The sequence below is a fragment of the Notothenia rossii genome (genome assembly GCF_949606895.1).
Source record: "Notothenia rossii genome assembly, chromosome: 2".
Classification (NCBI taxonomy): Eukaryota; Metazoa; Chordata; class Actinopteri; order Perciformes; family Nototheniidae; genus Notothenia; species Notothenia rossii.
The window spans coordinates 70505573-70529998 of NC_136904.1; the positions used below are offsets into that span (position 1 = coordinate 70505573).

General features: G+C 38.6%; 1 protein-coding gene across 1 annotated transcript in view; it reads right to left on the bottom strand.

The window, feature by feature from the left end:
* The window catches only part of pth2ra (parathyroid hormone 2 receptor a), a 206364-nt gene that overhangs the window by 55888 nt on the left and 126050 nt on the right, over positions 1–24426 (bottom strand). Inside the window, exons 11-12 of the mRNA XM_079663531.1 lie at positions 9699–9882; positions 3990–4143 (exon numbers count right to left, since the gene is read on the bottom strand). Coding sequence (XP_079519657.1) covers positions 3990–4143; positions 9699–9882 — 338 coding nt within the window. The remainder of the gene's footprint in view (positions 1–3989; positions 4144–9698; positions 9883–24426) is intronic.

The following is a 24426-nucleotide window of genomic DNA, read 5'->3' on the forward strand; positions in this document are numbered from 1 at the left end:
ACATGTTTTCCTGATAAATTCTGAACGTGTGTAGACTATGTTTATAGTTTTTATATCATGCACGCAAACAGCCTAATATGCATTTCAAGAATAAAGAGCAGACAGGGCCGTAAGGCAATTTTAGGGATAAGAATACAAAGTGTTATACAGATTTTAAAGATCAAAACTATTTTGTGGAAGGAAAATGGCACTGTGATGAAATGCTGTATCTGTTAGAAAAGTGTGAGATATATTATAATTTTGTTTAATTTTTTTATAAAAATCATCAACAGTAGGCCTATACATTAACAATTGAAAAATGATATTGGCTACTGTAGCAAGACAAACCAACACTCTAAATCAACAGCAGAATTTGCGAATGTATGGTAGCACGTTGAATTGTAAATCTTGCATATCTAGATGTACAAATTAATATCTACTACCAGGGTTTGTGATGGAGAAATTACTTATCTAGCCTCATGAATACATCTACAATTTTCCCCGAAGTGATTGTATATGATGAGGATTGTGGTTGTGCGAGATCGACGCCTGAAATGCAAATGGGGAATTTGCAGAATTTCATCTCCTAAGCAGGGGTGGCCAACCCGCGGCTCTCGAGCCGCATGCGGCTCTTTGCCTAGTTCCATGCGGCTCTTCAGTTCATATCGAAATTTTAAATGTGTGAGTTTGGGGGAGAGACACTGACTCCTGACTAGTGTTGCACGGTGTACCGATACTTGAAAGGTATACCGCGATACCCTGCCCTTAAAAACGTTACTATTCCTCCCTTTCATTAGTATGGTACTTTTAGAATGACGGGGGAAAGTACTCCGGTGAGAAAGCGTTGTTTTAATAAGAGCCGTGTGTGGTCAGCGCTCTGCTTCCACTCCCTGCACTGCAGCCGTGCCTACAGTCCCGCCCCTTTCAAGCACGCTCTAAGTCTCTCCCGTCTCTCGTGCACGCGCTAGCTACCAGAGCATGTGAGAAAACGAGAAGCATGGCTGCAAGTGGGAGTGCAACTGCTGCTGCGCCTCGGCTTGTTGACAAAAAAGACGCCAGAAGCGACATTTTGATGTATTTTAGCTATATCTCTGACAGTGAGGGCAAGCCTACGGACACCACAAGGCCTGTCTGTAAGAAATATTTGAATTTTATTTAATTCGAATTCTTGTCATTTATTTTATTTATTGTTCTCATTGTTTAAAAGTTTGTTTTATAGTTATGGTTCTGGTGTGAAATAAAGCACAATAATTACATTTAAGACTGTTTCGAAAAAGAATCGGAATTCTTGACTTGGTATCGAAACCAAAATGTTGGTATCGTGACAACACTACTCCTGACAGTTAAACCTGATATTTAGTAGGTCTGTTAAGTATCGAATGCTGATAATTCTGACGTAATTTGGCCGGTGAAAGTTGTTTGGGCTCGGATAAAATCGCTCTGTTACTTTCGTCCCGGCTCTCCCTACGTGTGTATGTGTGGTGTCAAGTGTCAGTGTGAGAGGATGACAGGTGGCCCAAGAGCCAATCACAATAATACCTGCGATGCAGTGAACCAATCACCTTTGGGGGGGGAGGAGGGGGGAACCTATCGTTGATTAAACATTATCCAGTGTTTCCCCTACCATTGTCTTGGAGGGGCGCTGCGCTCCGCCAACTGAGCCCCGCGCCCCCCCCTGAAATTCAAGGTGTTTAAATAATATATATAATTAAAAAAAAATATATATATATATAGCACCAAATTGCAAATAATCTTTAACTACAGTACTGTCACTTTTCACATTGAACATGTGCTCTTTTATTAAATAAACTAAACGCCTTCATTTTAAGTTGTGAGTTTAGTGTTTTTGACCCTAAGAAACACTGATGCATTAATCAATAACAATAATCCACAGCTCCTCTCTCTGCTTCAGAGGATTTAAAAAATATATATCCCAATGCCACAAAAATGCACCAGTGACGTGGTTGAAATCTTGTCTCCAGAAAACAAAAAACTGAAACAAGCGGTATCAGTGACTGTGTGTTTGATGTGGCTCTTTGCAGTAACATAGACAAATGTGGCTCTTAACCTCTGAATGGTTGGCCACCCCTGAAGCATCCAATGGAAATATGGCTGCTTCTTCACAGTCACCATGATTTATCAGTTGAACTTCAACTGCATGATAAGTCCTCCCCCGTCTTTCAATACAGTATATGTTGTAGTAGAGAGTCACATTTGAAATGCATCTTATCTGTAGCTAAAACTTTTTTTTTAAAAGTAACAGAGGCTATGAGTCTGATGTGTGAGAGCGGAGCAAAGTGCACGGATCTATGCACAATCTCATCGTGATCACTGAGCACTGCCATGCATCAGCAAGGCCTTTAATAACTTGTCATGTTACAGAGAAAATGTGTGCAGCAGAATGAATTTGGTGCCTATGTCTCCTGGGGAAAATGAAGAGCTGGATGTATACATTGACAGAGCCGATTTTGAACCTATCAAGACATCCTATAAGGCTTCGAGATCGAGATTGTTTGTTAGTGCTGGTCTGTCACTTAATGGCGGTCACAGTCCGGCAAACACGGACACGAGTGGAATACACAGCCCTTTGATTGATACGGAACGGAACGTTTTGCCCTGCACATGCACAAGGGAAAATGAGACCAAGTCTTTTCAATAGTTAATCAAACTAAACAGAAAATATATGGAAGTGTTTATTAAGGAAAGAACAGGTCTGTTGACTAGGATATAGAACTCACAGATTTAACATAATGTAGTGTGTGTTTGACACAAATTCTCCAATCCTTTACCAAAATCCCAAGAACATGTAGAATACTGCGTATTACCGCACACATTTTAATTATCCATACAGTACAATACATTTAAATTGTGATCTGTTAGCTTGTGCCCTATCATAGTCCGTATTATTGTTTGTCAGTCTTTTGAGGTCAGTAAGAGGTTATTTTATCATTGTGTCACAGTGCCTTTTGTTTTGACTCAGGAGGGCAGGAGTCAGGATGTGTTTTTCTTTGTGAATAAATTAAATACATCTCCTACTGACAAGTATGTGTTTTCTCCCTGTAGGATCACTCAACCCCCTCAATGTGACTCTGCATTAAATCAATCTCCGTAGTATAATGAGTAGGGGGCAGCGACTATAAAACACCGGGAGAGGAAGGGGGGGTCCAATGTTTTGCTTACTGGCACCTCAGCAGTGCCCACAGGTTAGAGCCTTTAGTCTATGGTTAGAACTAGCATCTCACCAGGTACCAGTTGACGTAAACTTGGTCTGTTTGGGGATTTGAACCCGCGTCCCTCTGGTCAACTGTAGAGTTTCCAAATGTACCAAAAATGGAGAATTCAACTAAAGATTGAAATACTTTATTTTAAAACAGGTCCATTATTTTGAAAATGAACTGTGAAGAATTTAAACTAGCATTTGAGACCTTAAACGCATCAGAAAAATGTTGACAGAAGTAATACATCAAGTGAGAACTGGGGTTATTTGTTTCATAGACTTCCATACATTTAGTCTTTTTTTGCAACCAGAAAATAGACACTGCTGGTCATTAAAATAATTCAGATTTAGAGCATTGCCAAATTGGCTTTTTGGCTTGGTATAAACTTCATTTTTGCGTCGAGGCTACAATGTGTTCTCGGGATTGTTTAGAACGGACGTTTAAGAGCCTGTATCCACATAGCACCTTTTTCTGAGCACCAGCATCTTTGTTCAGCTCATACAAACAAAATGTGAGTGCACAAATCTCCCCGTGGGTATTCATGTTGAAAAACGATGTCAAGCAATTATAAAGTAGCACAAACATATTAAAATCCAAGGAGGTGAAGCTACCCTTTCATATAAGAACACTGATACGCTGTCAAAATATATTTTCATATAAACAATTAAAAAAGCCCTCAGAACCTTTTTTTATGAAAACGCTCTGCCCTAGGCACTTTGTGGACACAGGCCCTAAGTTGTGCTGCACCATATCATAGGTGTTATGTGTGAGATGGTAATTTATCATTCTTACCCCATCCGATGAGGATGAAGCCCCAGAGGTATTTGGAGTCTGATCGGAAGGCCATGAAGATGAGACTGTGGAGGTAGAGGCCTTCTACCAGCATCCAGTAGTAGTTGGTGGACAGGAAATAGATGAAGAGCACTACAACGAACTTGCAGCCAATCTGTTAACAAAACATTAACACAGTTATTGAATCCTGTTTATACATGACCATTAGTGTTCCTGTGTGTTGACTTCTGAAAGATATCCCTAATCCTCAGGCGCTGTAGGAGAGATGTTCTGATTACATTTTGTAGCACCTTGCTGTATACATTTGCACATCAATTAGGAAAAGTACACAGTTGTGACACAGAAAATACAAAGTTCAATTTAAGTGTTGACATTCACTACATCATTAACAAACAGACAACATTGGTTTTTATCACTATATTCATGTCATTTAAAATCATGATATATAGAGATCATTTTATTTGCATATCCTCTTAAATAGCGGCTGTTATTCTAACTATCCTTTACAATATGAGGAATTCACACAAATCCTACATTTCATGATCTACTGTATAGTTTTATTTTATCACATCATTTAAAATATATATTGTATAACACATTGAGCATATTCCAACACTCCTTTCAAAGCTTTAACTAGTTTTCAGTGGAATTTTTTTACAGGTTTTCAAGGGCAAGGATTAAACTACATGGTTCGGTGCAAATCAAAATAATTGCTGTCGCATTCAGATTTGCAAACTTATTGGTAATTATTTATGACTCATATCCACCTGAATCAAACAAGCGATCCTGAACTTTGATGCCAATTAGAGATCGCTGGAGTTCTCCCTCAAAAGGGAACTTGCGTTCACCATGAATCTGAATTGGAATGCTGTTCTTAGAGTATGTTGAGAATTTACCGCCGGAACTATGTCTCGGAGGTGTTTGGTCAGAAGAAAATGTTGCGTTCTATGAGTTTGAATAATGAAGGTCTTTTTGCTAAATAGCAGCAAAGGTTTCCTTTGTACTATTCTTCTGCAAATATCAGAGTCCAAGTTGGTAGATACGCGGGAAACTGTTATATCTTTACTGTATGTGCGCAAGTGTATCATCATTTGGTTGCAATTTGAGAAAACCAGATACACTTTGGGGGTTTTCCCTTTCCTATATTGTGTTAAAAAAAATCCCAAAGTTCCCTCCAGAGGGAGTTTCTCTCCAATACACTCATTTTTCATCAGGATATTGGAAGAATAGGAGGGATTGAGGTCAATCACTGGCACTTTTTTATTTTATTTTAAATGGTACACTTTATGTTGAACTATTTATTACGTTGTTGGTGCAACTGGCACTTTATGTTGAACTGTTTATTGTTTTGGCCAAGGTTATAGAGAGAGTTGGACTGAAATTGATTAGATTTTTTAAATCAACTTTTGGTAAATCAACAAAGTCTGTTATGGCCTCTGAAGCAACAGAGAGATGTTTTCTAATAGTCAGGGTTTCCAATGTTCTGAATGTACTTGAAAGTATTGTGTTTTACTTAAAAAACAAAGTGTTATAGTTTACAGAAGGTCTACCTACCTATAGGCTACCTGAATCTCTGACATGTACTATATTCCTAAATATGCTATTGCTACACTTTATGGCAAAAATTGCACTTTTCTGTTGGTTAAGTAAACCTTGAAAAAAATAAACAATGTTTTGTTGCTTAAGCTTATGTATTCAGTCATTGTTCAATGGTATACTAAAATCCATGTGAAAACAATTACTTCTCACTGTTCTCAGGTCAAATATTTATGTGATTAAAAATGCGATTAATTTCGATTAATTAATTACAAAGCCTCTAATTAATTAGATTAATTTTTTTAATCGAGTCCCGGCCCTAGTATAAACATGTCACAGTAGAGGCACAACATAGAAATATGAAACGTAAAAATGAGCAGAATAAAAACCAAAATCAATGGGGCTATAATTTGTATAGCCCCATTGATTTAGGTTTTTTCTCATAAAAAACCCAAGGGCAACTAGTTGTTCATTTTTGTGCCAAATCTTTATTTTTAAAAGCTAAGAAAATTCATTTGATCTCACCGTGCTCGGGAGGATGCTTGCGGCAAAAACAAAGACGGATTCAAATTTCCCTTTTAATCACATTGGTTCAACAAACAAAGTCTCCTGGTAACTCTTTCACTTGCTTTTTAAGTTTTTACTAGTTGTTATCCAATTTACTATCAGTTTTCTAAGCAACTGGATAGACATGCAGACATACATGCATGAAATGCAGGTAGAAACAGCCTCAAGCTTTCGGTCTATTATGCAAACCTCCCTTTTTATTTTATGGGGGGGGTTCAAACACTTGTGCCACAGTGAATTAAAGGTCATATTCATGTTTGTCCTTGAAAAATTCATTGAAATGTGATCGGTGACCAGCAATTCATCTATATACTTAGTTATTTCCAAGGGCTTAGGTGTTTTGACTACAACATTTTATGCACCAATTTATGATGCAAATGTCATTATTTATGTAACTGCAAACATAAAAATTAACATGACAATCCAAAGTAATAATTATAATGAAATACAATGCAGTAAGGCTCTCAGGAATAGCATTGCTCAAATACTTATTATTCTGTTAATCATCTCCTCTCATTTAACATTATGACTACTAAATCAACACACATGAAAACATAATCTACTTTTGATTCATTATTTTTACAAAATTACATTTGAAAAAGTAGCCTCTTCTAGTGTCCATGTAGATCTCCGTCAATGATACACATTTATGGCTCATATTTGCTAAGGTTAGGGTTAGTGCCAAAAGCAAGGTTTTTCACTCATAGCCATCATTTCACTTAATATTACAAAGAACAACTTATGTATAGAATGTAAGAAACGGAGGGCTTATCTATTTTGTACTTATGTCTAATACATCACTCAAAGTCAGCTTTATTGTCAAAAGTACTACATGTGTTATACATCCAGACATCTCAAGATATTGTTTCCCGCAGTCCCACAGTGTGATATATATACATAAAACAAAACAAAAAGGGCCTAGATAAACGGGGTATACATAAAACAAAACAAAAAGGGCTTAGATAAACGGGGTATACAGTTTAAAATGTTAATAATATATTTAAAGTGTTCAAAGTACAGTTTCAGTGCAGTAGCAGTGGAGATGGGCAGAAAAGTGACTGGTGCTGGATGAGGGAAGGTTGTGTGTGTGTGGGGGGGGTTAAAGTCCAGGACCATTTGGCTCAACATTCTAATCACTTGTACAGCATAGAAATATCACTTGAACAACTCTTAACCTCCATTTATCTAGCATTAACATGGCACACTATATGTTGGCTTAATGGAAAAAATCAAAGAAAATATAAAATGTGCTCTGTGCATTTGTATTTGCCGTAATAAGCATTTTTTTGACTGTGGTTAGTGAGATGGAATATATAAAGAGAGGCAACGACGACAGAAAAGTTAAAGGAGGCTGAGGAACAACTCAAATCAAGACGTTAAGCTGTTTGATGGTGTTTAACACACAAAATATAGGACCTGTGCTTGTCAAAACCTATATTGATGGCTCCTTGGAACTTTATCTCCAACTGATCCGGAAAATGTGCCCTCTTTGAAGTGTTCCTATAAAAACCACCAGCTCTAAAAACCTTTGGGTTTCTCCTGTCTGAGATTAGATGTTCTTGCCTAACTGAATTTTTATCCAAATCAAATTCTACCAACTTCTTTTTGTTGATATTCAAAACAGTAAAAAAAAGATTATCATGTCATTATCCTAGGTCGACTGACCAGCTGCTGCTGGTAGTGCCCAAGACCAGGCTCAAAACCCGAGGGCACCGAGCCTCCGCAGCAGCGGGCCCTAGGCTCTGGAACACTCTGCCCCTACATGTGAGGTCGGCCCAGACCCTAGGGGGTTTTAAATCTACACTTAAAACTCACTTCTTCTCTCTGGCCTTCTGGCCTTTTTCTTATCAAGCTCCACTTTTGTGGAATCAGCTTCCAGTTTGTGTTCGAGCGGCCGACAGCCTATCCGTTTTAAGAGCACTTTTGATAAAGCTTATAGTTAATAAAATAATCTAATAAGAGTGCATTGACGTAGATACGCTGTGCCTCTTCACCTACATTTTGGTCCTTGCTCTTTCAATTAAATCCTAAAGACTTGGATCTTATATGTAAAACTAAGGTTATTACTACTACTCATTATTCTAAATCTTTTCTCTCTCTACTTCTCATACTCTCTACTCCTGTAATCTACTCTTTCTATCCTCTCTTTATCCAAAACCTTTTCCCTCTCTGACCTTTCGAGGTTTCAGAGGGAAACAGGTTTGCAGAGTGGCTTATTCCAGCCGGGGAGGGTTATGGCCGTATTCACAGCTTACCTCCTTACCTCTCATCAATTTCTAACTAAGGCTCCAGTGGGCGCCTTGTTCCCTGCGTGTGCCTCTCCACCTCTGTTTATTACTCTCTTACTTGCTACCCTTTTCCCTCAACCTATCCTAAGGGAGTGCATGTTCTTCCTTCTGTCTGTCTGTGTCTGTGTATTCTCATGTTCCGATTAACCCAGCCTCCCCCAAATGTTCTTGTTTTGTATCTATATCTACGCCGGGATCCGGAGTCGAGGCTGATTTTCTTGCTGTGGTCCTGTGTCCTGAATCCTCTATCCTGAGTTCTGGATTAAGTCGTGGACTTTGGGTCGTGGCTAAACCTGTCTCTGTGGTCCTGCCTGGGTCTCATCATGCTGCTTCCCTGATGGCTCCCACAGGATTGTTTTTGACATCCTCGTGGATTCATCTTCTTATTACAGACACAAGCATTTCCTAACATTTGGACTACCTATGCTGTAAATGTATTATCTCTTCGATTTACACACGGCATCTATTGCACTTCTGTCCGTCCTGGGAGAGGGATCCCTCCCCTGTTCTTCTCCCTGAGGTTTCTCCCATTTTCCCCTTTAAACTGTGGGGTTTTCCTTGTACGATGTGAGGGTCTAAGGACAGAGGGTGTCGTTTTCTCATACTGATATTCTGCACAAACTGTGCTGTTGTATTTGCTGTAAAGTGTCTTTACTGTAGGGTATTTTTATTATATGTAGCACTTTGGCTCGACCAAAAATCTTTTTAAAAATGTGCTATATAAATAAAACTTGATTTGATTGGATTTGATCCGCTACAAGTTAAGGGCTGAAACAGTGTTCATTTTGATGGATGGACAGAAGGGGAAATGCATTTTTAAAAGATATGGGCCAAACGGGCGTCGCCCCAAATACTGATATTCCCTGGAAATAAATGTCTGGTGATGATAGCTGCGCCAGCCCTGTCCTATAGTCAACACCACTTGATGGACTTGATGGGAAAAATTCCAAAAGATGAATAGGAAAATGTAAAATTGTACGTTTTGAAAGTGGTCTTGCCCAATAGTGCACAACAATTTGTTCCTTATGTGCAAGAGAAACATCTGTAAGAAATAACTTGAGCACCACTGGGACATGCTTTCTGTTGCATGCATCCAATCAAAGTTTGAGAGGTCAAAGAAGCAAAAGCCGTACCATGTGAAACACAAAATCAAAGCTAGCACTCTATTCAGCTTAAGGCCACAGTCAATCAGTCTAAAGAACGTATTTTTAGACTGTGCGCTCAAAGCACTTCAACTTCAGGTCTAACAGCTAAATGTATAGTTCTTGGAATAAGCAGTAAGAACAAAAACAACCAAACAAGTGGAACTGGTACTCACATACTGAGAGGTGTCCAATGGAGGCAGGCTAACTGTCTTAAAGTTGTCCAACAGGGCAGAATCCAAGTCCTGCAGTCCAGTACTGGGATAGACCACTTTGTCCATCACAAAGATGCTGACTGCCCGTAGCATGAAGGAAACAAACAGGTGCATGTGGATGTAGTTTCTGGTGCAGTGAAGACGCCTGCCAGGAGAACACATATAGTAATCACTGACTAAAAGCACAATGAGCTGCAATCCAAACTAGGGAGACATTTGCTTAGGTGGCAACAAACAAAGAGATATAGCCGGGAAAATGCCATTTATTTTAGCTCAGAAGGGGATGTGTGAATTTTAGAAAATAAAAAAACAAGTCCAAGGATAGTCCACCTACTCTGTATTGATGGAAAAAGCAAAAAGAAGAGGCTTTATTAGGGGTTTCTTGATGTAATAGGAACCATTGTAACACTCAGAGTGCAATTCCGGAAGAACGGTAAAAGAATGACCCTGACTCGCCTCTATTTTCTACTTTCAACAGCCTATCAGTGTTGTCACACATGCCTCAGTGTCATGATTCTGTTGAAGTCACAAGCGGAAAAAATCATCAGCGTATTGAGTGAAATGTCTTGCTTCTGAAGCTTTTTATGGGGCTTTCCAAATGAACTTTCAAAAGTGTCCTGTATTCATATTTTGTGACAAAATTGCCCTAAAAAAACATATGAATCCTCCAACAAAATCTTCCAACTTCTCATTGGTCACTTTCAATCACTTGAAACCAAGAATGGTCATTCGGAAGTAATGAATTATGCGTATACATGGTTCTCTTCCACGGTGTCTGTGATGTTACTGTAGCCTAGAACGGACAAACAAAACTCTGGCTACCTACATGATTTTTAAAAACTATGGTAAAAGCCAGCCACACCTGAATTGTTTAGTCTGTAGTGTTATGTTTAAAATGGCCTCTGAAAGAGGTGAAGGTTCTTTGTTGTTACAGCGGTTTTGTAAAAGTTATTTGAAACCGCAAACCCAACGGCAGATCATGTCAAAGTCTTTTTTTTTTTTTAAATAAACTTCCTTTAATGAATACAACTCATCTGCCTTATCTACAAAAATACAACACCTTGTTATATAAATATAAATGCTGATAGCTTTTTGACCGCAGTGGAAAAGTTGTTTTTGAAAAGCTTAACGCCAATAAATATGGATAGAGAAGTAAACAGTTTTTTTGTTAGATGTTGTGAATTTTGGAAATCTCCTTTTTTTCAATACTTTCTGACATGTGCGTTTACACCTGCCTTGTATAGTCCGGTTGAATCGAACCCTGGTTCGTGTAGTCCCTTGGTGCGGTTCATTTGGGTCGGTGTGAACACAATCCGAGACCTCTTAAGTGAACTAAACAAACGGACTTTGGTCCGCTAAAATAGGTGGGCTCGGAGCGCTCGCTTGCGAACTCTGGATCTTTAGCGAAAGTATGGGCTCAGAACAGTCTCATAATACACACATGCACACAGAAGGATTCACACTTGTATTTCATAATCCGCAAAATGATTCACACTTGTATTTCCGGATCCACACTTGTGTTTTTCAATGCACACACAATGTGTTCCGTTTCATATACATGTAAATAAAATCCAAATACAGAAAAAAGTTTAAATGTGTATTTTTGATCCACACATATTTGTTTTCCGTTTAAAACCTCTGAACCTGCAAACACAAACCGCTTTCTGTGCATGGATCGCTGTGCATTCGTGTGTGGGTTTTTTGAGACTCCCCTGACAACACACTCTCACTCCATAATCGTCCAGGAGCGACGTTTGGTCAGGGTCCCGTGGCGTGCAGTTGTGACGCTCCTAGGCTCCTTCAGCTTCATAAAGGGACGCAAATAGCTTTCAACTGATTGCAATGTATTCCCATCTGCGGCGGGATTTGACGCTCATGGAAGCACGGCATTCGTTTGTGTCGGCTGCCCTTAAAGGCAATGTGAGCGTCCATTCCCATTGGATAACGGAGAATTGTATACCCGGAAGTAAGTATTCCCCTTACTGTTGATTGATTTTACAGTGATATCTGCACTACTCATTGACTAAAAAACACCAGATTATCCTTGTTAATTACAAAACATCGATTGGTTTAAATTGTGTGCAATGCTTTTGTATTTTTCCCCTTCGGTTCGGAGAAACAAATATTTTTTCGGAGTAAAGGATGGCAGAAGACACTACACTACCCAGAATCCCCAGCTATCGTTTAGGACTACACCTTGTGCTCTGCTTGACAAACCCCGTTTTTTTTTTCACCATTCATTCCATTGGCTGGTGTCTATGTCACTGGATCTTCAAATTTCTCCGTGCAGAAAAAAAAAACATGGCCTAACTTCGTTTTATTCTCGGTGGAAAATGACTATTTTAAAGTTAGTTTGGCCATTAAAATGCATTTTGATGTCATTTGATGCGAGAAATATGAGTTGTTATTTAAGATTATGTGTGCAGTGGATGTACATGATCTTTAGTTTGCTAGTTATTACGAAGATTACTTCAGGAAATTGCGTCCATAGAACGTTTTCATTGTTACCAAGGTGGTTGCTAGGGACGCTGCTATCGATATTATTTATGTTATGTTGTGTAACTGTTTAATGGTGTTATCTTTATTGCTACCCCCTTCCCCGTCAATGTTGGTCCACAGCGCAAACCTATTAGTTTAACAAAATCCGCATCTAAAGATACATTATTTTCCCCTGTGGAATTCCAGTCTCACATCTCACATCCCATCGTCATTAACAAATAGACCGAAAACATAAAAAAATAAAAATAATAATACTTTATTCCGAGTGTGATTGCTTTTCTCTTTGAAAGTTATCACATAACGGCATTGTAATACACGGTTCGGCTGCATTAAATATTACATATCTGCCGTAATTCTCTATTTATAGAACCCTGATGAGAAGACTTCTAGACAAACATGAGGAACTGCCGCCAACACTGAAAACGTGACGTGGATCATAAATATATCAGCAATTAAAAAACATCTTACATTTATTTTCACACAATACGTCTCTTTTCAGGATCAACACTAATTCGGCTGACTTTTATATTTGATCCAATTTGTAGATAGGCTGTATTTATACCATAAAGGTGCACTCCTGATATAAAGGGACACCTAGTGGTTAAAGCATGTTATTGAATTTCATTATTTGTATTATTAGATATTAATAGGATCCCTATAAAGTATATTCATTACTCGTTATTCTCTACTAATAGTTAATTAAAGACTGTATATAATGACTATTTTGCACATCCCTTTCAATATTTCAATATTTTCTAAGGTTTATTGACATATCATATTCACAAACGGTGTAGTTATGCAATGAATGAAAAACTTGGGTCGCAGGTTCCTCAATAGTGCATTACAAGACATCTATCAATATTTGTGCATACCTCCAGCAATGTTAACTATGTTGAAGCACTTATTTTAACTGATATTATACATATGTATTAAACTCTTATAGGATGTATATAGATATTTCATCTCCGGCCTTGTCAGGTATTGAACAATCAATAAATAAAGAACACAGAATTATTAAATATAAAACACAGAATTTGTGTGATTATACTAAATGATTTACAAATAAACACCACTGCATATTTACAACTGTTACACATGCTGATGTAACGCAAATGTTTCCAACTTGGGATCAATAAAGTATATCTTATCTTAAGATGATCGATGCCTACTGCCATACTTGCAAAATTTGCCTCTGAACTTTGACAAGTGCATGTTTTAGGCTTATCAATTAATGTAATGTAATGTAATGTTATCAATTAACAACAGGAGGGGTCACAAACATAAGACCATCTGTTAAATAAAGCTCTTCTGACCTTAGCTGGCATGTGGGTATATATATTAAGCAATTTTCACCCATTTATTAATTAAATGTTTTACATTTGAGTGTTTCCCATCCCCTAAACCTCCAGGCATGTACACAGTATAATGGCAACTTCTTATTATGGGAAATACGAAAATGTCTTTTAAAACTACAACTCCCAGTAGAGACGTGCCATAGATAGAGAACATGTTGCGAAACACAATATTGCTAGCAGCGTCCCTAGCAACAAGTAACAAGTAGTTAATAATAATAAAAGACATTAAGAAAAAGGCATTTTAAACAGTCATTAAAAAGCAACACAATCTACCTGCATTGCATTACTCTAAACGTGTAATAACGTGCTTTAACCAGTAGGTGGTTTGGGTTAAAAAGCTGTCAAGTTTACAGTGTTAACAAAATAAAATATACTGCTGTTTCTGGTTTAGATTACGACGGATGTATTTAGTTATTGTTTTGATATTTGTAACACAAAAGCGATGGAAAAAACCCTGAGCAACACAGAAAAGATGGTCTTAACATGACCCAGCGGTCTAGTAGTTAATAAAAAACAATAATATCAAAACAAAATATTACTACTAACTTTATTGTGAAATTCAAACTGAACGGTAAAAGAATAGTTTCCGGTCTATTCTGAGCCCGATCTCTGTAGATAAATAAAAATAAAGAACTACGACAGATGTGTAATATATTTAATGCAGCCGAACCATTTATTACAATGCATTCATGTGATAACTTTCAAAGAGTAAAGCAAGCACTGCTGAATAAAGTATGATTTTATCTTTTACGAAACGTTTTTTTTCATATGGAATGCAGTTGGAGGTCAACCAATCACAGAGCTTGAGAACTAATCACGGGGTTTGTCAAACAGAGCACATGGTGTAGTCCTAAACGATAGCTGATGATTCTGGGTAGTGTAGTGTCTTCTGCCATCCTTTACTCCGAAAAAATATTTGTTTCTCCGAACCGAAGGGGAAAAATACAAAAGCATTGCACACAGTTTAAACCAATCAATGTTGTGTAATTAACAAGGATAATCTGGTGTTTTTTAGTCGATGAGTAGTGCAGATATCACTGTAAAATCAATCGACAGTAAGGGGAATACTTACTTCCGGGTGTACAATTCTCCGTTATCCAATGGGAATGGACGCTCACATTGCCTTTAAGGGCAGCCGACACAAACAAATGCCGTGCTTCCATGAGCGTCAAATCCCGCCGCAGATGGGAATACATTGCAATCAGTTGAAAGCTATTGCGTCCCTTTATGAAGCTGAAGGAGCCTAGGAGCGTCATAACTGCACGTCACGGGACCCTGACCAAACGTTGCTCCTGGACGATTATGGAGTGAGAGTGTGTTGCCCCTGACGGTCAGCCGATTCGTACTTGTAATTTTTTCTATCTATAGCCAATCAGATGTCTCCCCAATTCTAAGCCAATCACATGAGCGCACCCCCACGAGGGTAGATTTCTTGCGTTCATGACGTAGCGCTTCATGTACGCATTTTGCGCAGTCCGGAGCTGACAGGTCCATGGAGCCTGCCTGCAGGCGCTAATCTCAGGACACTTCCACTCCCAGTACATTGCCACTTTCCGAACAGGAAATGCACACAAATACAAGCCTTTATATTATTAAGGTACAGCGCCACTTTCCGAACCATTGATGAATGCTTGTGTACACAAAAAACGGCAGGCAAAACCGTTTTAAATGTATGTTTCCTGTATGGCGAATACAGCTGCTTTATTTATGTCTGTATGAAGTTGTTGTGAGTGTGGAGGGAGAAGCTACAGGTTAGCTTAGCCTAATCGATCAGTGCACTACGAAGCCTGTGCTAGACCGTGAACTGTCAACGGGGGGGAGAGAGATCAGCTGCTGAGTCTGACGGATATGAGGTGTGACTTGTGCCAAAGAACAGATAACTAAGCTAACTGAGCAGAGCACTGACGTGTCAACGTACGCCAACGCCTCCATCCATTTTGAATGGGTTGACGTACAATACAGGCAGCGTCACGACGTTGTCAGACGTCAGACGTCACGGCAACGTATCATAGGTGCGACGTAGCTTAGAAAGTCCTATCATATGATAAGCGTGTGAATGACGTGCGTGTGCATTAGCGCGTGAATGACTTACGTCTCGCCTCCATAAGCATTGTATCTCTCAATTCAATTCAAAGCTTTATTAGCATGCATATTTACATACAGTATTGCCAAAGCTCTGTATAGTTGCAACATTTATACAAAAATAAGAAGAAGTAGGAAGAATTGTTTCCGTACAGGTTCAAAAGTTGGGCATTGTGTGAGGAAGTGCTGCTCTGCCAGCTGTTACTCTCATGAGCGAGGCAGAAAATAATAGTTTTAACATGCCAAAAAGCTGCTGTGTCGTTTATTGCACCTCAAACATTAAAAAAAATCCAGAGTTACGTGTTTCTGTACTTCCTCTAAGAACAAAGGGCACTAACAGAAGATCTCTGTGGCTTCAGGCTTGATCGCCGTTCAAATGACAGCATTGGTTTCCCCAAAAGTGGGCGGGGCTGTAAAGTGACGTATATTTTTCTCTCATCTATTATTCAAAACCATTCTATTTATTATAATGTAAATTACATGCCAGTGTTTTATCTTTTTATTTATTTGTTTTTATTTTAAATCGTATAATTTCAGACTTTTTTTCACGTCTGTGAGGAAAATAAATGGGGCTTAGAGCCTCAAAATACTGAAATCTGTATTTTTGAAAATCTTTTTTTTCTTTTACGTTCTTTCTTGTACGTAAGCTAATTTAACCATGAGTAACTTTACATGCATCACACTAAGCGAACTGTGTAAAACTGTCTCAGAAGCAAACTCCACAACCTCAGACATTGATCATATCCCCACAAAATTATTTAAGCGAGTGTTTGATAGCATCTCCAGTCCATTCCTGGACATTATAAACACATCCCTTAAAACTCGCGTCTTCCCTGATGCCTTGAAAACAGCTGTTGTAAAGCCTCTATTAAAGAAACCTAAATTGGATAACAACACAGTAGCAGACCACAGATCAATATCAAATCTACCATTTATCAGTAAAATATTGGAAAGCATTGTCTCAGTCCAAATAAATTCCTATCTTAAAGAAAACAACATCTTAGAAGTATTTCAGTCGGGTTTCAGAAGATACCACAGTACGGAAACTGCACTCACAAAGGTAATTAGTGACCTCAGACTCAACTCTGATGCAAATAAAATCTCCATCCTTATCCTATTAGATCTCAGTGCAGCTTTTGATACTATTGATCACAACATCCTAATAAATCGACTTGAAAAGCTTATTGGTTTATCTGGTTGCGTGTTGAACTGGATCAAAACATATATCAGAGGAAGGATGCTCTATATTAGTCTAGGAGGCCATACATCAGAGAAACATGAAAGCCACTACGGGGTTGCACAAGGGAGCTGTTTAGGTCCATTACTCTTTTCTCTCTATATGTTACCGCTCGGCAACATCATCAGTGAGTATGGTATAGATTTCCACAGCTATGCGGATGATACACAATTGTACATACCGGCTGAACCAAATGATGTGACAGCCATAAACTCCATTACCAACTGCCTGAGAGCAATAAACAAATGGATGAATGATAATTTTCTTAAATTGAATGAGGGCAAAACTGAAGTCCTACTTGTTGGCCCCAAATCAAAAAGAGAGATGCTAACAAATAATCTAGGAAGCTTAACCACTTGGATTAAACCGGAGGTGACAAGTCTCGGTGTCATCCTGGACTCAGATTTGAACTTCAACGCCCATTTAAACAAAGTGACCAAAATAGCTTTCTTTCATCTCAGAAACATAGCGAAGGTACGACCATTCATAAATCAAAATGATGCTGAGAAGCTAATTCATGCTTTTAGCCGACTAAACTACTGCAATGCACTATTCACTGGTCTCCCCAAGAAAGCTATTGGAAGACTCCAGCTCATTCAAAACTCTGCAGCTTGACTACTAACGAATACCAAAAGGAGGGAACACATTAGTCCTGTCTTAGCTACTCTACACTAGCTTCCTGTAACTTTTAGAATTGATTTTAAGGTGCTTCTCCTCACATACAAAGCTCTAAATGGACAAAGACCGAGCTACATTGCTGACTCTCTAATAAACTACACACCCGCCAGAACACTGCGATCATCAGATGCAGGTCTATTAGAGGTCACCAGAAAGAGTCATAAGAAGATCGGTGAAGCAGCCTTTGTAAACTACGCCCCAAAACTGTGGAACACGTTACCCAACAATATTAGGGAAGCCAATACGTTAGGCATTTTTAAAATCTCTTTACCAAATAATTTTACTGATTTTACACTATTATACTGCACTATTCTCTGTGATTGACATTGCACTGTTTCTATATGTTTTATTCTCCATGTTTTTATTTTTAATTATTTTATCCCACTTTATGCTTTGCTCTTGCTGCTTGTTTTACACTGATTCTATGTCTTATTTCTTACTGATGTAAAGCACTTTGAACTGCAATCCCCTATATGAAAGGTGCTATACAAAAAAAGTTATTATTATTATTATTATTAACCTGTTAAGCCCTGAGCCTGTTTTTCAGGTCTCAAGCTCGAAAATGACATTCCCAGAATAAATGACTATAATTTCACTTCTAAAAGGGGTACATTTATAATATTTTCTCTCAAAGCAATGATAAACCTGTGAGTTGGATGTAGAAAAGTCAGAATCAATATAGAATTGTTTTATTTTAAAGTAAATTCAGATTGAACATAGTAAAAAAATGTCAATGATAGTGTCCGTCCAAAAAATAAAACATTACTTATAGTGAAAACCACCCTTGAATGATGGGATAGTAGACAAAAAGCTTTAGGAATCCAAACTATAACATATAATAAGTACCCTGTATCAATATTGATGCAAAACAAGTGAAATATGACCTTTTTAGAGAGATTTAGAAGAAAAAAAACCACTTCTGGGATCATTTGGTGGATTTTCCAAATCTCTGTAACCCATCGGTCGATTTTGGTGATTGACATCTCTTTTTAACCGTTAGAGCCAATAGAATCGAGGGGAAGTTCCTAAATCCATCTAAACATTACCCATTGGTGAATAGAGGAAAGCGCAGCCAGAATGCCCAAAACCGGTTGCTGTCATACACGTAGCTATCATAATAGCTATATGGGCCATTTTACCGAATTGGTTCAAAGTCAGGTTGGAAATGTTTTGAAATGTTGTATGTGTTTGTCCCAAAACGTTGTCCATATATATTTTGTACCATATCTAAATTACACATATCTAGTAAAAGAGCCGTACATTTTTATGTCGTATTTTCAGACTGTATTGGAATGTTCTTCCTCTACCAAAAATTGTCACTACTGAAACATAGTAAATCTTAACAGGTTAATATAATACCTTTTTACTACAGTGAGTCGTAAAAAGGTATTATATTAACCTGTTAAGATTGTTTTACCTTCCCTTCTCTAAATAGTATTTTAACAAATATTTCTTGAGGGTTTTCACAATTAAATCAATAACATTTAATTTGTAATCAAATTTCAAAGTTCAATTTATTCAATTCATAAAAATCATAATGCAAACTTGCTTTATAAAATGCATAATACTGATCAAATTGATTCCAGAGTTGATGATTGTTGAAATTAAACATATATTAAACCAATCGGTATCATATCATTTAAGTTGATAACTCAAAATACTTAATTTTATACAAAACATCCAGTGTTTCTGTAGTGACCACAGTATTTTGTTCTCAAGGTTGTATCATATTCCCTCAAACTGATTGATTAATCTTAACTCATAACATGCCTTATGTTGAAGTGTGAATGTTTGAAGCTAAGGTCCCAGAATCAGCACTTTAGTAACAGGCTGAAATAGAGGGGGATGAGGCTAGAATGGGTTATCTGTTTGGTATTTTGAGAAAAACACTTCATAGACATGTTTTTTATATATCTGAGACCTATAATATATGCCTAGCAATAGTATAATAAGAGACCTTTAAAGTAACACACTGATTTTCAGACTTTAAGACACATTTATATCTAAAAGATGAGATTTACCTGCTTACCATTCAATGTTGTCACTACCGAAACGATCATGTAAATTACCGAAACTTAACCATATGTTTCGGTCAGGCCCGGACTGGCCATCGGGAGGACCGGGAGGTTTCCCGATGGCCTGGCCTGTTAAGTGGCCTGCTGGCCTGAGGATTTTTTTTAATGTTTGTATTGTGAACGCAACTCTGCGCAAAATGTGGGTCTGACTCTGCCGTCTGCCTCACAGAGGGTGGCTGGCTGTCTACATGATGTGGCCTGCCGACATGGCCACTTTCATACAGATCATACACTAATGCCCTCGATTGGTCTCTGTGTGTCATTCAAACTCGGGAGGGTGTGTGTGTGTGTGTGTATGTGTGGCGCGCGCGCGCGAGAGAGAGAGATTCCTATACCGGATCTCCTCTCTGGTAAACAAAAACACCCTGAAAACTCTGGCAGGAGCACTCATTCAAGGGTACTATGACTATGCTTGCACGTCATGGTACCATAGCACCTCCAAGGCGCTAAAAATAAAACTTCAAACATCACAAAATAAACTGGTCAGACTACTGCTTGACCTTTCATCTAGAACCCACCTCACCTCTGCCCACTTTGACAACCTAGGATGGCTTAGTGTAGACGACAGAGTACAGCTACTTGCAATGGGCCTGGTCTACAAGATCCAATACACCTCTATGGTACCCATGTACATGTCAACATTCTTCCCAAAGGTCAAGGAATACCATGATCATAACACCAGAGGGAGCTCCACAAATCATGTAAAACCCAGATTTGGCACAAAAAAAGGGGAATACACGTTTCGCAATTATGCCACATCAAGGTGGAACGCTCTTCCCACTACTGTAAAGGAAAGTAAAACTATACTTACCTTCAAAACCTCTCTTAAAGAGCACCTTCGGGGGAGAGTATTGCAAAACTGGCTCCGGTAATGGTACAAATCTCAACCTGTCGTACAATGGACAGCTTCCCCCCCATCTATGTATATACTCGCATTTTAGACTCTGTTACTAACTGTATATCTGTAGACTTGGTATGTCTTAAATGTCCGGTTAGGATGTATTGAAACGAAATCTAAAATGAAATTTGTAAGTAAGCCATCTGTATGTAAAAAAACACCTGTATGTAAATTGTAAATAAGCCATCTGTATGTCAAATATGTCTTGTATGTCTTAAATGATATGATGAACTGGAAATGGGGGACCCTGATGTAAACAAGACGAAAGTCTTTCTCTGGTCTGCATCCCCTTAACAATTGTATGTTTTGAGCTGTACTGTACTGTACCCAATATACAAGCTGTTAATAAACTTTTCAATCAATCAATCAATCACTCAATCAGAAAGCGGGTGAGAGAAAGCGTGCACACCAGTTACTGTACGTGTATTGTTTTTGTTAGCATCTGGTGCTAGCTAGCTGCGTTAACAGATATAAGGAGCTGTTTCAACAACAAGCTGGGGGAAGAGTCCTCTGCTGTCAGACTGAGAGTGATAACTACAGCTCAGGTAAAGGACTCTCTGAGTGTTTTTACTTAGTCTAAGTTATCTCAGTGGGTCTCAAACGGTTTGGTCACCATTTATGTAAACACATATTTACATTTGAGGGGGGAGTGATTATTAAAATATGCATGAATAATACAAATGAAATGTTAACTAGGTGAAAAAAGGTAAAATACACTTTTAAAACTTGTTGAGAGCTAAAACTAGTCTTTGCTGCTGCCTCAAAGAGGAGCAGGGGAAGAGGAGGGAGACAGGAGAGGCTGATTCAGGAGCCTGGAAACACTCACACATATAAATGAACCAAAAACAAATAAATATACAAGTTTCAATGTTTTTTCATATTGGATATGGTATGTTATTGGTTATGGCCATGTTCTTATGACGTTATGATTATTTAAATGTATACAGTTCTGTTTCATATGGGTGTAGTCTCTTTATTTCCCCCTCAAAGTGCACCAGATTGATGTATTTAAGTCCAACATTTAAAAACAAATCTTACCGGGGGAGCATGCCCCCGGACCCCCCTATAGGATTTAAGGTCCACCCCAATTAAAATATGTTCACATGGATAGGTTCCTAAATAGATTTGCAATTTTTTTTAAATAGTAACCCATCCCCATATGTTTATTTTTGGGTAGTAGATTTAAACTAGAGGGCTATCACTATGGGCAGCAACGCTGTAAATATTGACAAATAAATCCAGCAAAATGGCACAAAAACTGGTAGTGGCCTGGCTGGGTGTATAATTCCCGGCCTGACTTATTTTCCAGTTCCGGCCCTGGTTTCGGTAGTGACGATTCTAGCGAAAATTGAGCATAACTAAAGAATGCTAGCAAGTACATGGCATACACGTCTTTGAAGAGGGTTTACACACATAAAAACCTAATACTTTGCATAAAACCCCGGAAAATGTTACTTAATTGAAGATAATACTGTATGTGTTCGGTAGTGACAATTCTTAAAGGTGGGGTAGGTAATTCACTTCAGAAACACTTTTTGTTATATTCCATGGAATGCTCTTAACATCCCGATAGCAATGAATGTATTAAATGCTTTGACAATAAATACATACAAAATGTTCATCTGTGGAAGCCGTAGCGCTGTAAAAAGCACGACCAATCATTTTAGCCGGCCCGGCTAAAATAACTGGATGGCCTACCTGCCTGTCAGCTTTCCATCTCGTGCACAAACTTATCTCGCGCCCTCATTGGTCATGTGCACGTTCGTGTGTGTTGGAGGAGGGACTCTGTAAGGAAGTCTGAAGGAAGAGGCAGATTTGTACTACTAGTACTTTCAAATTATAGCCCACTCGAGCTGGTTTCTCCATTCTTACCTACCCTACCTTTAAGGTTACATGTCATTTTTCAGATTTTGGAACAGATTTATATCAAAAGTATGGGATATAGCTATTTGCCATTCAGCCATGAGGGACAGGGATGCAGTGTCACTGCCTGGTCAAAAATGCAGGGGTGTTGCTAAAAACCAGGCTAAGCCATTGGATTAAAACCCCTTGTGTTTCGGTAGTGACATGAAAACTGGGGACATGAGTTTTTGAGTATAGTTTTTTTATAAAAACATTAAACCCACAATAAATCTAAGTTTTCCAACTTCTGTTTGAATGTAATCATAAAGGTCTTCTAAATACACCATTGAACTAAAATAAAATAAAAATGTTTTAAGTGTTATTTACAGAAATTGAAATTTAGATGTCAGGGTTGGGGACAGCTACTTCCCAATTGAAAGTACCCTATAAATTATGTTTTTGTATAGCGTATCACTATCTAATGTAATGCCTTGTGTTGAAATATACCATAACATATTCTTGGTAAATATCCATGTCTGAATACTTAATTGTTGTGGGACCGCACTTTGTACTAATTCGGCAAGACACCACAGCATTTCAGAAAACACAACAGCATTTCACATTGGACGGAAAGGGTATTCCTTTAGGGAGAACACTTCTTGTTTGTGATTGGACAGAGCCAGCCAGAGAAGCACTGCTGTGATTGGTTATTTTTGCTGCCAGTCAAGAAATGACGCTTTGTGATTGGTCAGCCCCTAAATAGAATGAATTATTATATTATTATTATTATCTGAAACGATGTAATAACTTTTAAAACTGTTTCCAGTCACTCGCCCCATGCATTCAGCAGCAGCAGGCCATTCACTTTGATTTCATCCCGTTATGAAATGTCATCATTTTGAAAATAAATAAATGCTACATAAACGTTATCTTGCACATTTTAGCGAACCATCTCCGTTTCTAACTTTCAATATATTTTAAAAGAGATGTCTCTCTCTCATTTGCGTGCGGGGGCGGGGCCTCACAGACAAGCTGCATCTCTCTCTCGCTCACAGACATGCTGCAGCGCTGTGCCACGTGCACACAGTTCTGCCGGTAATGAATATTACATTTTGTGAGTAAACTTTTCCTCTAATAATTCCAATAAATATTCCAAAATGTATTCCCTTCAGGTTTACGAAAGTAACTGTAATCAGATTACTCGTTTTTCAAATGTAACGCCAGTTAGCCTACTTGATTTTTGTATTCTGATTACGTAATGCCGTTACATGTATTCCGTTACAACCCAACCCTGCTTCTAGGCTACTGTCCCGCAGCTCCTGCCTCTCTGTTGGACTCTGTCGCAGCGGGGCTACTGCTGTGGTGCGGAGTGCACAAAGCAGACACTTCACAATGAAGGATCACTTCTTCTTCAAGGCAGGGAAGGTTTCGCAGTACGCGGTCTATTGTCCCGCAGCTGCTGTCTCTCTGTTGGACTCCGGTACTGCACCTTACTCACGAGACGTTTTAAATTAAAAAAAATGGGTGGGGGGCGAGCGCAGTAACCACTCCGCCAACGCCACAGTCACCCCCGTCGTGCGGGCCGGATGAGAATGTCTGGCGGGCCGGATGTGGCCCGCGGGCTGCCAGTTGGTGGTTACTGCATTAGATTAACCTATGGATTAACCTTCAGCAGCGTTTTTATCGTTTTAATGCCATTGAACACAACTTTTGATCAGAACAACAGTTAAGGTAAGACAATGTCCCGTTTTTGCTCGGTAAAGCTCCGTGTTGTGATGTCTGTGTTTGCTTTCCCTGTCGTGAGTTCTGATCGGTCAGTGATTATACTTATACCCCTAGAATCTGTGGAATCTCAGCTTGCTAATTGATATCTTGTTTGTGCAGATCCGGTATTTAATAATGGTATTTATAGAGTTTTGTGCTAAGTGTGTTAGCCTCCGGGTTTAACAGGTTAAAGAGGATATTGTAGTGCAGAGAGATAGGAGTCGGAGGCGGTGCATCAGGTGCAAAAGGTAACTTTATT